Raw genomic sequence first — 14,966 nt, 5'->3', positions numbered from 1 at the left:
AGGTTGCAAACATTCACCGTTTGGGAGACAGCCAGTGGGTGAGAAGGGTCCTCCTTGGTAGACTGTAGGGACCACCCTGGGCTTGTTTCCAGGACGGCCTGACCTTACTACACTGTGCAGCCCAAAAAGGCCACGTGCCAGTGCTCGCATTCATAATGGAAGACCTGGAGGATGTGCCCCTGGACCAAGCTGACAAGGTAAGAGTGGCCTCAAGGCTGTTTGTCCTTCCCGTAGGGCTTGGGGCTCCTGGGGCCACTCCTGCCCATTCCTTAAGTGCATCCTTTGAGCTATGAGGGTAGTGCAGACTGGACCCTCCCTCAGGGAACTGTGGGCCTAGAAGGGGCATTAGGGCACAAATGAGTCAGATAAAGGAGGAACATGATCAGTTCCCTCAGAGAGGTTCTGGTAAGGACTAACTAGGTAGGTTAGAGATTGGAGCCACTGCTTTCTGCTTCCTGGAAGAGGTGGCATTTGGTGAATGAACTGGGTTAATGAACTGGGTTTTGTTGGGAAGATTGGAAAGCGGGGAGGTTTTATAAATAGAGAGGAGAGCATTGCTAAAGATTTAGAGGTAGAAAAGGGCCCTTTGTGTGTGAGTTTGGATGGTTTGGGATTTGGGAAGTGAGAGCCAGGGGGCTTGTTGGGAGCCCTGCATGGAAATCTCCACTGACTTCAAGCCTCAGAAATCTGTCCTTTATTCAGTATGCAGCAGGGAGCCACAGAAGGATTTCAGTGGGGGAGGAACCCCACCCAGTGGGATCTTGTTGGAGAGTTCAGTCTGGGCTTTCCAGGGAAAGCATGTAGGGTAAGGGGAGGGGAGAGCTTCTGGGTCAGGAGAGGCCCTCTGCAAGCCCAGAGTAGTTGGCTAGGTGGGCAGGGTGGGCGTGCCCACTGCAGGGTGCAGAAGGGCCACTTTCTTCCCCTCCCCCGTCAGCTGGGAAGGACAGCGTTTCACAGGGCTGCTGAGCATGGGCAGCTGGACGCTCTGGACTTCCTTGTGGGCTCTGGCTGCGAGCACAGTGTGAAAGACAAGGTACTGTAACTGGGTCCCAGGGGAGGGAGGTGACCAGTGTGGCACTGGCGGCTTACCTGTGCTGCCTTCTTCTTCTTCGTCTTCTTCTTCTTTTAAAAGCTTATTTATTTATTTTGAGAGAGAGCGCAAGAGATCACGCATGCGAATGCATGCAAGCTGGGGAGGGGCAGAGAGAGAGGGAGAGAGACAATCCCAAGCAGGCCCCGCACTGTTGACACGGGGCTTGAACCCATGAGCCATGAGATCATGACCTGAGCTGAAATCAAGAGTTGGATGCTTAAATGACTGAGCCCCCTAGGCGTCCCTTACCTGCACCTACTTCTGACTCCAGTGTGCTGGAGGGGCAGGCAGCTTAAGGATCAGAGAGTGTCTGATGTTCACCCAGCAGCCATTTCTTGAGCACATGCTATGGGTCCTCCCTGTGCTGCTGGTGAGAAGCACAGATATCCAAGAGTCATAATTTTTTTTTTCTTAAATTTTTTATATTTATTTTTGAGAGAGAGAGTGAGCGAGCAGGGGAGGGGCAGAGAGAGAGGGAGACACAGAATCAGAAGCAGGCTCCAGGCTTCACAATGTCAGCACAGAGCCTGACACGGGGCTCGAACCCACGAACCGTGAGATCATGACCTGAGCTGAAGTCAGGCGCTTAACCAACTGAGCCACCTAGGCGTCCCCCTAAGACATAGGCAAGGAACCTGATGCCACAGCCCTAGTGGAAACCTGTGATCAGAGTAGGGAGCCAGGATGGCACATCTTTTGGCTGGTGGTGCTGCCTGGAGTGGTTTTGAGCAGCACTGTGATGCCCCTGAGGATGTCTATTGTTGGGGGTGAGGGGAAGAGTTAGGGGGTGGTGGTGGCCCCACACCTGCTGGTTATTTACTTTCTTTGTGATTTAGTTATCTACTATGGTTATGGCAAAAATAGAATGAGAGCCGGAGGAGGGAGCAGTTCGTTCAGGGTGGAAGAGTTTATTAGCAGGATCTCACCAATCTGAGAAGAGGGGAGGGCTGGGGATTGAAGAGGTGACCCTGCAAATGACTCCTATCAGGGGCCATTGTGAATCATTAGGCAAGTATGTTGCAGCAAATCCTAAACAATGCTTCCAACAAAGGGACAGACTTAATTTTTTTTTTATTAAAAAATTTTTTTTTAAGTTTGAGAGAGAAATAGAGCACAAGTGGGGAGGGGCAGAGAGAGAGGAAGAGAGAGAGAATCCTAAGCAACTTCATGCTGTTAGGCTTAGGAGTGGGACTTGAACACATAAATTGTGAGATCATGACCTGAGCTGAAACCCAGAGTCGAAAGCTTAACTGACTGAGCCACCTAAGCACCCTGGGACCGACTTCATTATTAATCTTCTGATTAATGTGCTTGGCCAGCATAAAGGAGTTCTGTTTATAAGTTAGTGACAGAGAGCTCATAGGTAAATTCACCACAGGGTCTTAGAACTGGAAGTGTTCTTCATTAAGGGCCAATTCAACATTCTCATTTTATAGATGTGGAAACTAAGGTCCAGAGAGGGGGATGCTTTAGCCAAGGTCACACAGCAAAGACAGAGGTTCATCTGGGTTTGGAATTAGTAACCTAATGTCCAGCCCTGGGCTGCTGCCTCTCTTCAAGCTGCCTCATGAGGCACTAAGCCCTTGGGGTCTGCAGTCAATCCAGCTGTCCACACTCATCCTTTTGGTCCTGAGAATCAGATCAGGCTGATTTCCTTCATTCTGGAAACATGGGCTGAGCAGGTCACGCTCTGGACTAGGCTGTGGGCCAGGAACTGGGAGTACAGAGAGGAGTAAAGGACTGCGCCTGCCAGGACCCATCTACCCAGGAGGCAAAAACATGATTGTACTCAGGGTGCCAGGAAGGCTGGAGCACCAAAACCGGAAACCAAGCAAAGCCCAGCTTTGATGAGCTTACCCAGAATCTTGCAATCAGAAATTCTAGAAAGAAGATTTTAAAATTGCATGCCCCTGTTATGTTTTGTATTTTCAGGTGAAAAGTGTTTTTATTTTGAATTTCTTTGAGGGAGGAGGCATAGTAAGCTTCTCTGGGCTCTGGGCCACTGAATGTCTGACTCCTGCTAGGACCCCACAGCCTGCTAAGGTAGACCTCTGAGAACCCCGCCCCCCCTCCCCCCCCCCCCCCCCCCAGCAGCAACACAGGGCACACCACAGGCCTTGTGATGATAAGGAAGCTTTGAGAGCCCGAGAGAGTGATTAGTTCCACTGGGAACAAGGAGGAGCTGCTGACAAGGCCTCCCAGAGGTGGACAGGCTGAGCATCCTCACAGGAGGAGAGAAGACGGCAGGCACTGGGCCCAAGGCCATGGCCTCCTTCTGCCTAGCTCCCCTGCCTCTGAGCCCCCCTGCCCTGCTCAGATAGAGAGCTGAGTGCTCTGTTAGGGGGTCTGTGCCACCTGCACCCTCAAAGAGCATGATGTGGATATTTATAACCCAGAAGGACAAAACTCTGCCCCTGTCTCCACAGTCCTGCTACCTGGGGCGTGTGTTGGCCTCCCACGGCTCACCGCTTCCTTTGTGTCTCTTTGAACACAGACTTCACAGCGTGGCCACCTTCCCACAGCCTGGTCCTTGCTTGCAGCAGCCAGGCAGCTGTGTGCACATCTGCAGAGAAGGTGAGAAAGGAGTGAACAAAGCTGTCCAGGGGATATTTCATTGTTGTTGAGAGGATGTTTTAAACTTAACTTTTATTTATTAACACAAAATGGTAATGATCATAGAAGAAATTTAAATGTTTCATCTTGCAGCCCAGAAGGTAGTTATAGTTGTTTTATGTATGTGTGGACTTACCTTGAGGGGAGGTATGTCTATATCTGTTTAAAGTACCCTTTTGGCATTGGCATATGTTCACACCCTCATTGGGCCCTTAAGAGTTCCGTGCCTTGGGGCACCGGGATGGCTCTGTTGGTTAAGCGTTGACTTCAGCTTAGGTCATGATCTCATGGTTTGTGAGTTTGAGCCCCCTGTTGGGCTCTGTGCTGATAACTCAGATCCTGGAGCCTACTTCAGATTCTGTGTCCCTCTCTCTCTGCCCCTCTTGGCTCACAATCTGTCACTCTCTCTCTCAAAAATAAATACAACTTTAAAAAAGTTTTTCAAAAAGAGTTCTGTGCCTGATGTGAATATCTTGATTCCTTCCTCAGGAAGGTGCTGAGGTAGATCAGGGCTGAGGAAAAGACCTTGAGCTAGAAGCCCCCATGACTGGTAGAGTTAGATATGTCCCAGAGCCCTTGTGGGTATGATGAATGGCTAAAGCTGGATTATCTCTTCTCATGCCTTTGTGGGTTCCCTCAGGGGCCACTGCTCTGGTCTTCCATCTGTGGTTCTTCCTTAGGGACATACTTCTTCTCTGGCCGGTCCCTTCCAGCTCTTCTCCTTCTTGCTTGGGCCCCTTTACCATCCACTTGCCCTCTGCAGAAAGATCCTTTTAAGGACAGCCCCACCAGGGGCACATGGGTGGCTCAGTTGGTTAAGCGTCTGAGTCTGGCTCAGATCATGATCTCACAGTTTGTGGGTTCAAGACCCATGTTGGGCTCTGTGCTGACGGCCTGGAGCCTGCTTCGGATTCTGTGTCTCTCTCTTTCTGCCTCTCTGTCCTTCCCCTATTCCCCCCCTTCACTTGCTCTCTTTCTCTCAAAAATAAATAAACGTTTTTTAAAAAATTTAAAAAAAAGGACAACCCCACCTGACTACCCTTGACAGGAGCCAATTGTGATATAAAGAAGTTGGGGAACCTTTGCCCCACCCAGTGGCACCACCTCTCTTGGCTCTGTTGCTGTCACCTTTAGACTTCTCAAGTGTGAGACAACTACCAGCCCTGTGGCTCTCAAGTTCCAGGAGACACATGTCAGTCTCTCCATCATAGTATTTACTCATTGAACAACTATTTTATTGAATGTCTGGCACATGCCCCAGGCCCCAAACATTGAAGAACAAAGTAGACAGAAATCCCTGCCCTTGAGGCATTTATGTTCTAGCAGGAAGAGTCAGACAATAAACAATAAGCAAAGTATATAAGCAAATTATAGAGTGTGTTAGGTTATCGGTGCTATGGGGGAAGAGGGAAAGAAGAGCAGAGCAGGATCGGGGATCAGGAGGACACAGGGTGGAAGTTGCGGTTTTAAATAGTGTGGTCAGTGTGGCCACACTATTCGGTGAGAAGCTACCATCTTGAACTAGGCCATGTGGCTGGCTGCCTGGGCACAGCCTGAGAGCAGAGGAGAGCCTTGGCCTTGAGCAGGGGAGGGGATGGATCTAGGAGGGACTGGCTTTAGAGAGGAGTGTGGAAAGTTTTTTTTTTTTCCCCCAACTAATGTATCTGCCTTGACATGTAATAGGAAAAACCAGGACTTGGCCCTTGTAAGTGCCCCTGGTTGTAGTTTGAGGCACACTTCTCAGGGGCAGGGAGATACTGGCCCAGTGTTCAGGGCTGCAGTTTGTTATACACTTGCTCTGTGACCCTAGATAAGTCACTTCCCCTCTTTGGAACTCAGCTTCCATATCTATAAAATGAGGGTGGTTCCAGCAGGTCCCCGTGGCCCTCAAGGGTCTATGATTCTACTGGTCCCTCAGGAGCCCTTCTGCCTGCAGGAGGGGAACACAGCCCTTCACCTGGCTGCTAGCCGCGGCCACCTGACTGTGTTGCAGCGACTCGTGGACATCAGGCTGGACCTGGAGGAGCAGAATGTGGTGAGTCACTACCCAGAAGATGCAGAGATGCGTGATGCTTGCTCACTCCTGCTTTCAAGGAACCCCAGCCTGTGGTGCAGCCTGATTTTCCCTTGCTAGAGACTTTCTGGAGTAAAAGGGAATAGACAGAGGGCAGGGGGTGGGGCAGCTTGGAGGGTGAGAACATGAGCAGGGGTGTGGGGGCGGGAGTGAATATATCACATGCTCCTCAAGGTGAGAAAATCAGGTATGGGGCTCAGGGGACCACAAATAACCCAGGTTATTGTCCAGAGTAGCATGGTGGTGGAGAGCTTCAATAGCCCTGGAGCCATAGTGCCTGGAGCCATAGTGCCTTCTCATCTCAGGGTCTGGCCTCAGCCTCCCTGCCACCCTCATACCTCTCCCCTTGTGTTTCAGGAAGGTCTGACTGCCCTACACGCAGCGGTTGAAGGCAGCCACCCTGACTGTGTGCAGCTGCTCCTTGAGGCTGGGAGCAGCGTGAACGCCCTCACCCAGGTAGTCAGGCCTCCCCAGGACTAATGTCTTCCCTTGGCTACTGAGCTCGCCCTGACCCTAATTGTGTGGGAATAGAGGCCCTGAGGGCAGGCCCAGGGTGTGGTCTTGGCTTCTCCACTACTGAGCACTGTGACAGTGGGCAAGTTACTTAAATTCTCTGAGCCTCATTTCCCAAAATGGAGATGCTATGTAGTTACTTTTTTTACATTGCTGTTGAGGAGTAAATACCCCTCATGGTGTCTGGGATGTATTAGGAGCTCAACACCTGTTGGTGTCTTCTTATTGCTGGGTATTTGGTAGTTCATGAGTCCCCTTTATAACTATTACTTCAGAAAAATTTCCCCTGTTTTACCTATGAAGAAACTGAAGCTGTAGAGAGATTCAGTGCCTTTGCAGGTCACAAGCTGGTAAGAAGCAAAGCTGAGTCTGAAAAGCCCATTCCCCTGACTCCAGAGCTCATGGTCTGGAAAGTTTGCCCTGTCTGGGAAGGGGCCACACCAGCCCTCAGAGCTGGAGCCTGGGAGAGGCCTCCTCTCTCTCACTACTGTATTCCTTAAGTCAGCTGTTGGAAATTCTCCTCTGTGCCCTGGAAAGGGAGGTTGTAGCCTTTCTTTAGGTAGGAAGTTGGTGTTTTTGTTTTGTTTTGTTTTTGCTTTTTGTTTTTAGATCAATGACCAATAATCTTTCTTGGCTGATTGAATGGCTTCAGGATCTGGAATTCTCTCTTTGTTCTAAATTTCAATCAGAAGGCAATAATACTAATAAATAAAAATAATAGCAAAAATAGTTAAAAAGCAGAGGAATTAAAATATGCTAAAAATGTTTAACACAAAAGAAGGCAGTCAAGGAGAAGCAGAAGAACAAAAAAGACAGGAGACATATAGAAAATAAATAGAAAAATGGCAAATGTAAATTTATTAAAAAAAATTTTTTTTTCAACGTTTATTTATTTTTGGGACAGAGAGAGACAGAGCATGAACGGGGGAGGGGCAGAGAGAGAGGGAGACACAGAATCGGAAACAGGCTCCAGGCTCTGAGCCATCAGCCCAGAGCCTGAAATGTAAAGTTAATAATGATATCAGTGTTAAAGTCCCCTGAATGTGAATAATGCTTAAAAGTCACAAAACACTTAATTTGCAGAACTTCCCTAGCAGGTAGCACCCTCTGCCCCAGGGTGTCTGGGTGACACCAAGGCCCACCCAGAGGGGGAAAGCACCTGCCCCAGGGTACCCAACTATGTCCTTCCATCTGCCCGACATTGCTCTTTGGTCAGCAGCCCTTTCTCTGTGCCCAGCACAGTGCTCAGTACTGAGAGGGGGCAAAAGAAGTGAAATGTCAAGCAGCAGTAGCAGCATAGGAGTTGAGAGACTGGGGAGGTGGTGTCCAGCTGGCGGTCATTGGCAGAGCTAGAGCTGCCCACTGCACTGGGCCTTGTGCTCCAGCCTTGGCTTGAGGTTTCTGGCAGAAGGCACATTCTATTTGGACACTCCCACCCCTTGCAGGCTCTCTGAGAAGGGGGCTGACCCAAAGCGATTACATTTTCCATTGGGAGGTGGGCTGGTTCCCATTCACCCTTGTGCACTCAGCTCAGATAGGACTTTGGGAGGACGACCAGCTCGTCCCACTTTGCCCCAAACTGGCCTGGTTTTGAAAGTGAAAGTCCTGGGGAACAGTCTGGGCAGTCTGCAACAGTTGGCTACCTAGAAGGGTCTGCCTGGAGGAGTGGAGGGGTATTTCACGTGAGCTTGTCGTTTGGCCAGGGGCGTGCTCTGATTGAAGAAGAGCACTTAGAAAGCCCATCAAGGTGAAGCCCTTGCACTGGCTCTGCCAGGCTCCTGCCTGGGCACGTTGAGACCCACTCCAGCAGGTGTGCACCAGGTGGGGTTTACTCTGTACTGGCAAATCTTATTTGTTCCCCTCTTTGATGTACATTCTCAAGTTTGTGAAAGGAGGCACGGAAAAGCTCAGACCACAGTGAGCTCCCCTTACCAGTCACCAGGCCTAGGCAAGGCATTGATTTCTCCAGCTTCAGGGTTTAATGGGGTAATAGTCCCGGGGTTGTGAGACATAAATGGAATAATGGATCCCAAAGCCCCACTGTGAGGGGCTTTCAGGACATGGCACTGATGCCTGTTTCCCTCTAGAAAAAGCAAAGCTGCCTCCACTACGCAGCCCTTGGTGGCTCTGAGGATGTGGCCCGGGCCCTCATCCATGCAGGAGGCCACACCAACATAGCTGATCATGTAAGTGTGGGGGCTTGGGTTGAGGGGGGTCCCCACTGCAAAGTCTTCATGACCTCACTGGTGAAGCACAGCAGGCAGAGATGGGCACTTTAGGTCCTTGGGGTTGGGATGGGGGCCAGGACTGGGGGACCTGGCCACATGAGGGTGGGCCAGATAAGCTTCTAGCTAGAACAGGGTTAGCAACCAAGTTGCATTTCCTCCCAAGTGAATTATCTGCTTGTGTTCTCCACTCATTTATCCATTGGGACCTAGTGATGATCTTTCATATTACAAATCTAGCCTCTTGGTTGTTCATTTTGTCCTGTTATATTGTGTGGTATACTCACAGGTGACAGTATATCCTGTGGTTAAGACATGGACTTTGTCAGATAACCTGGCTTGGAGGCCTAGCCCTGCCATGCACTGAATGACCTTGGGCAAGTTGCTTTGACCTCCCTGGGCCTTTGTTTCTTTATCTATAGGCACTCTTATTATTCCCATTATGTAAATGAGGAACTATCTGTTGTTTAGACTAGAAAGAGGTCATATCATAGCTGAAATAAACACTATATTTAAAATTACTGTAAAAGCAGTATAACACAATTCTTTGGAATATAGAGATCCCTAATCCCAGCACCCTAGTAAAGCAATGACTTTTCCTTATTCCCTACCAGTTGTCCTCATATGTGTGGTAACTAGGCTAAGGCAGAATTCTGGAAAGGGTGATGCTTATTTGTTTTTACCCATAAAGACATCAGAAATTTGATTCCAGTCCAGTGGAGATTATGCAGCTCAGGTATCAAAGGTTACGAGTTTTTCTAGCAACCATTTTTAATGCCAGATGTAGTTCAGTGACCACATCACACTTAACGGTACTTCAACTGTTTGGTATTTAAGTCGTTTCTAACTTTGCCAGGATAAATAATGATTTTATGAACATTTTTTTTTTTTTTTGAGAGAGAGAGGGTGCAAGTGAGCGAGGGTGGAGAGAGAGAGAATCCCATGAGGGGCAGAGAGAGAGATAGAGAGAGAGAAGTGGGGCTCACCCAAAGCGGAGCTTGAGCTCACCCAAAGCAGGACTCAGTATCTTCTAGTTATGATTTGATTTTTTATGTTTAACTCTTTAATTTTCCTAAAGTGTATTTTTGTATATGGTGTGATATATTACTCAATAGATTTCCCCTCCAATTTTTTAATACTTCTATGTCAAGTGAATTTATTAAATAATTATAACATTTCTTAGTGCTTTTTCCTTCTTTCCTTTATCACATATTTGCAGTTTGATATATGATGGGCTTTATATCTGGGCAAGTGATTCTCTTTCGGTAAGTTGTATATCTAATCTTGAGCTGGTACCATATTATTTTAATTATTATTGCCTTATAATTTATTTTAAAGGCATATAAAGTTAGTCTCCTTTAATTACCCTTGTCTCTTAGTATAATCTTTTATCCTTTTGTATTCTCAAATGTTTCTTTTTCCCCAGCTGAAATTTAAAGTATTTTTTCAATTAAAAAATTCAACTTAAGGATACAAAATCAATGTACAGAAATCTGTTGCATTCCTGTATACTCATAATGAAACAGCAGGGTGAAATTAAGAAAAAAAATCCCATATCACATTAGTAAGAGAAAGTATAGAAACCATATGATCATTTCAATAGACGCAGAAAAGCATTTGACAAAGCACACATCCATTCATGATAAAAAACCCTCTGCAAAGTAGGTCTAGCGGGAACATATATCAACATAATAAAAGGCTTTATATGAAAAGCCCACAGCCAATGGTGAAAAACTGAGAGTTTTCCACTAAGGTCAGGAATAAGACAAGGATATCCATTCTCACCACTTTTATTCAACTTAGCACTGGAAGTCCTAGCCCTAGCAATTAGACAACATAAAGAAATAAAAGGCATCCAAATTGGTCAGGAAGAAGTAAAACCTTCATTATTTGCAGATGATGTGATACTACATATAGAAAACCCAAAAGATTCCATCAAAAAAACTACTAGAGTTGATAAATGAATTCAGTAAAGTCACAGGATATAAAATCAATGTACAGAAATCTGTTGCTTTCCTATACACTAATAATGAAACCGCAGAAAGTGAAACTAAGAAAATAATCCCATCTGCAATTGCACTAAAAACAATAAAATATCTAGGAATAAACTTAACCAAAGAGATAAAAGACCTACGCTCTGAAAGCTATAAAACGCTGATGAAAGAAATTCCAGACAATGCAAAGAAATGGAAAGATATTCTATGCTCATGGGTTGGAAGAACAAATATTGTTAAGATGTCCATATTACCCAAAGCAATGTACAGATTTAATGGAATCCCTATCAAAATACCAAGAGCATTTTTCACAGAACTAGAACAAAAAATCCCCAAAACTGTATGACACCCAAAAGACCCTGAATAGCCAAAGGAATCTTAAAAAAGGAAAACAAAATGGGCGGTATCAAGTTGTATTTCAAAGCTGTAGTAATTAAAACAGTATAGTACTGGCATAAAAACAAACACAAAGATCAACAGAATAGAAAGGAAAACCCAGAAATGAACCCACAATGTCATGGTCAATTAGTTTTTGACAAAGGAGCAATGAACATACAATGGGAAAAAGTCTCTTCAACAAATGGTGTGGGGAAAGCTGGACAGTCACATGCAAAAGAATGAAACTGGACCCCTTTCTTTCACCATACACAAAAATAAGCTCAAAATGGATTAAAGAACTAAATGTGACACCTGGAACCATAAAAATCCTTGAAGAGAGCACAGACAGTAATTTCTCTGACATCAACCATAGCAACTTTTCTCTACTTAGGTGTCCTGACACAAAGGAATCAAAAGCAAAAGTAAACTATTGGGACTACATCAAAATAAAAAGTTTCTACACAGTGAAGGAAACAGTCAACAAAACTAAGAAGGAACCTGCAGAATGGGAGAAGATATTTGTAAATGACATATCTGATAAAGGGTTAGTATCCAAAATATATAAAGAACTGATACAACTCAACACCCCCCAAAATAAATAATCCAATTAAAAAACAGGCAGAAGAAATGAACAGACATTTCTCCAAAGATGACATATGAGTGGACAACAGACATATGAAAAGATGTTCAACATCACTCATTGTCAGGGAAATGCAAATCAAAACTACAATGAGAGATCACCTCACACCAATCAGAATGGCTAAAATCAAAAACATAAGAAATAAGTGGTGGCGAGGGTATGGACAAAAAGGAACCCTCATGCCCTGTTGGTGGGAATGCACACTGTGCAGCCACTATGAAGAACAGCATGGAGGTTCCTCAGAGCCTGCTGATGATGACATTTGGTCTGATGAATGGAGGCACCATGATTTATTAACCTCCTCAACTGTGGTAGAGCATCAGGTTTACTTGCTAATGCAGGTAGCATAGTTTTGTGCATATGACCTCTTTGGGGGCAAGATTCTCAGAAATAGGGAATTTGAGGTCAAATATTGTGAGCATCTTTCTAGCTCTTGATATGTAAGCCGAACCCTTCCTAGAAGTGTTGTGCCAATCTGCAGAGTCACTAGCAGTGTCCAGGCTGCTTGTTTCTTAGTCCTCTCACCCGAAGTGTGTATTAGCTTTTTCGTTTTCTCCCAATTAAAAAAGACCCCAGGAGTGCCTGGCTGGCTCAGTCAGAAAGAGCATGGGACCCTTGATCTTGGAGCCATGAGTTCAAGCCCCACGTTGGGTGTAGAGATTACTCTAAAAAATGAACACCTGGGTGCCTCAGTCCGTTACTCAGTGTCTGACTCTTGATTTCATCTTAGGACATCATCTCACAGTTCATAGGTTCAAGCCCCACATTGGGCTCTGCACTGTTGGTGCAGAGACTTCTTGGGATTCTCTCTCCCCACCGCTCTCAAAAATAAACAAATAAATAAATAAACTTAAAAAATTAAGATCTTAAAAAAAAAGAACAACACAGGACCTTGTGAGGAAACTGTTGTGTATCTTGACTATGTAGTGGATACATGAACATACACATGTGATAAAATGGTGTAGAACTAAACATACATGTACAAATGACTACAAGTGAAGCTGGGGGATCTGAATAAGATGGTGGATGTTGTCAGAGTCATTATCCTGCTTGGGATATTACTAGGGTTTTGTAAGATATTACCATTGGGGGAAAGTGGGTGAAGGATACACCAGAACTCTCTATATTATTTCTTAATTGCATGTGACGCTATAATTATTTCAAAATAAAAATAGAAAGTTCTGCTCCATTAAAAAAATTTAAAAGTCTCTGGAAGGATACACATAAAAGCAGAGATTTAGGTTACTGATGGGGTTTAGGAGTAGGGGGTATGAGCAGGTGTGTGAATGCAGGTAGAAGAAAGCTTTTCACTAGATACCTGTGTACTTTTTGGTTCTTTTGGTTTTTATAAATAAAATGTAAAACAACTAAAAGCCATATTTGCTCTCTTTCCACTCCCCTTTCTGACCACATTCCCCCAGATGGGTTTCCAGGACGACTGAGGCTATATCCAGTGTATTTGGTTGTTTTATCTCCATGGCCTTCTGCTTCCTGGAAAGCCCAGACTTGTAGTTCTGGACAGATTTCCAGGCTCACCTGAGTCGTGCATTTGAGCCAGTTTCTAGTTTTTGCCTGTTCACTGTCACAGCAGACCTTTTTGGGGCCTGATTTTTATTTCTATTATCTGGCAATGATCTGAGGCCATTGTTGAAGTTGAAATTCTTATGGTAGTTTTTACCTGTGTTCAAATTTTTTTTCTAGACGTGTTTCAGAATAATTCTTGGTATTTATTGAAATTTGAGTTTGGGATTACGTTAAGCTTATAAATAATATAAAATAGTCATCTTTGTAATATGTTTTTTTATACATTTTTTTCAATGTTTATTTTTGAGAGACAGAGCGTGAGCAGGGGAGGGGCATAGAGAGAAGGAGAGACAGAAGCCGAGGCAAGCTTTAGGTCTGAGCTGTCAGCACAGAGCCTGATGCAGGGCTCAAACTCACAAACCATGAGATCATGACCTGAGCCTAAGTCAGATGTTTAATTGACTGAGCCACCCAGGAGCCTCTCTAATGTATTTTCACTAGGAGCATGAAGTCTTGCCATTTCTTTATGTCTTATTTTATATCCTTCAGTGATGTTATATAGCTTTTAGTTTGCCTTTGATATGTCCATTTCCAATTATACTCTACATAAATACTTGATATTGTGAATATTTTTTTAAATTATGTCATTTCTTGTAGCATTCAATATAGGAATGCTCTATGACTTTTAATTTTACTAGAGTTTTGTTTTTTTTTTTAGGGGGTAATAGCTTTTTTAAACCTGTCTGAATATACAATCACATTGCCTACAAATAATTGTATAGTTTAAATATTCTTTTCCAATATCAATAAACCTTTTTTTTTTCATTTGCTGGCCTAAACTAATAGACACTGGTAGTGGACATTTTTGGGGTGTGTATCTATGTGTGTGTGTGTGTGTACTCTGTTCTGTAATCTTTTTACACTTAAAATGTGAGCCTGTTTTTCCACCATCAGTGTTTTGGTTTTGTACTCTTCCACTATGTGTGTGTCACTATATCACCTAGAGGGAAGGATGCTACTGCAGTATCTCTACTTTGCCATGTGGTCAGGCATCAGAGGGGATGACTGATGAAGGAGTCTTCCAGCCTTGAGTGAGGCCTTGGATGTGTGTTGCCTTGGAGTGAGGTCTCTGTTCTGGTCCTGGCTGGCTCCCTCGTTCCTTCCTTCCACACATAAACAGTAATCAGGCACCTACCTGAGTATTGAAGGGAGAAACTCCAATAACACAAGGTTCCTGTTAGCTGTTGGGCAAGTCACTTACGTCTTGTGAACCTCTGTGTTCTTGTCTGTAAGTTGAAAATACTAGTAACACCATTCCTATATATACTTCCTAGGTTCGTGTGTGGATTCAATAAGATATTAGAGAATTTTAAGTGTTGTTGCTACAAGGGAGCTCAGCAAACATTACTTGCTAGGTGAAGAGGAGCAGAGAAGGGAAATGCGCACAGTTCCACAGTGAGTTTCTGGCATAGCAAGGTCTCAAACTTGGGTCTTCAAGCTCCCACCCACCTTGAGGATCAGTTTTGGGCTCCAGGGATTCAGCCTTTGGGGTTATAGATTCCTCAAGCCACCCATGTCCTCTGAGGAGCAAGAAGGGACAAACCTAGAAGCACTATATCTATATACCCCTCCCTACTTCGATCCCCCAGCACCAAGCTGTGCTGGACAGTCCTGGGAGGGACCGTTCAATTGATTCATGTGTTTTCTCCCCCAGCAGGGAGCCTCTCCTATGCACCTCGCTGTGAGGCACAACTTCCCCGCCTTGGTCCAGCTCCTCATTGACGCAGGCAGTGACCTGGATGCCACTGACAATGTAAGTGGTTGCAGAAACCATCTGGGCACCCTCCCAGGTGGGCAGGGCTTGGCTGTAATCTCCTAGCATGGCCTAGAGTTGAGGAATTAATTTTTTGAG

General features: G+C 45.3%; 1 protein-coding gene across 3 annotated transcripts in view; it reads left to right on the top strand.

The window, feature by feature from the left end:
- ANKDD1A (ankyrin repeat and death domain containing 1A) overlaps positions 1-14,966 on the top strand; it is a 38,493-nt gene that overhangs the window by 13,496 nt on the left and 10,031 nt on the right. Inside the window, exons 6-11 of one of the 3 annotated variants that reach the window (XM_047864288.1) lie at positions 93-197; positions 935-1,033; positions 5,643-5,741; positions 6,138-6,236; positions 8,381-8,479; positions 14,769-14,867. In XM_047864288.1, the coding sequence (XP_047720244.1) occupies positions 93-197; positions 935-1,033; positions 5,643-5,741; positions 6,138-6,236; positions 8,381-8,479; positions 14,769-14,867 (600 nt within the window). Of the gene's footprint in view, positions 1-92; positions 198-223; positions 1,034-5,642; positions 5,742-6,137; positions 6,237-8,380; positions 8,480-14,768; positions 14,868-14,966 lie in introns of those variants that run through there. The other 2 variants (XM_047864287.1, XM_047864286.1) reach the window with 2 other exon arrangements.

This window comes from Prionailurus viverrinus, chromosome B3 (assembly GCF_022837055.1).
Source record: "Prionailurus viverrinus isolate Anna chromosome B3, UM_Priviv_1.0, whole genome shotgun sequence".
NCBI classification, from domain to species: domain Eukaryota; kingdom Metazoa; phylum Chordata; class Mammalia; order Carnivora; family Felidae; genus Prionailurus; species Prionailurus viverrinus.
This window is presented reverse-complemented; position numbering and strand designations above follow the sequence as displayed.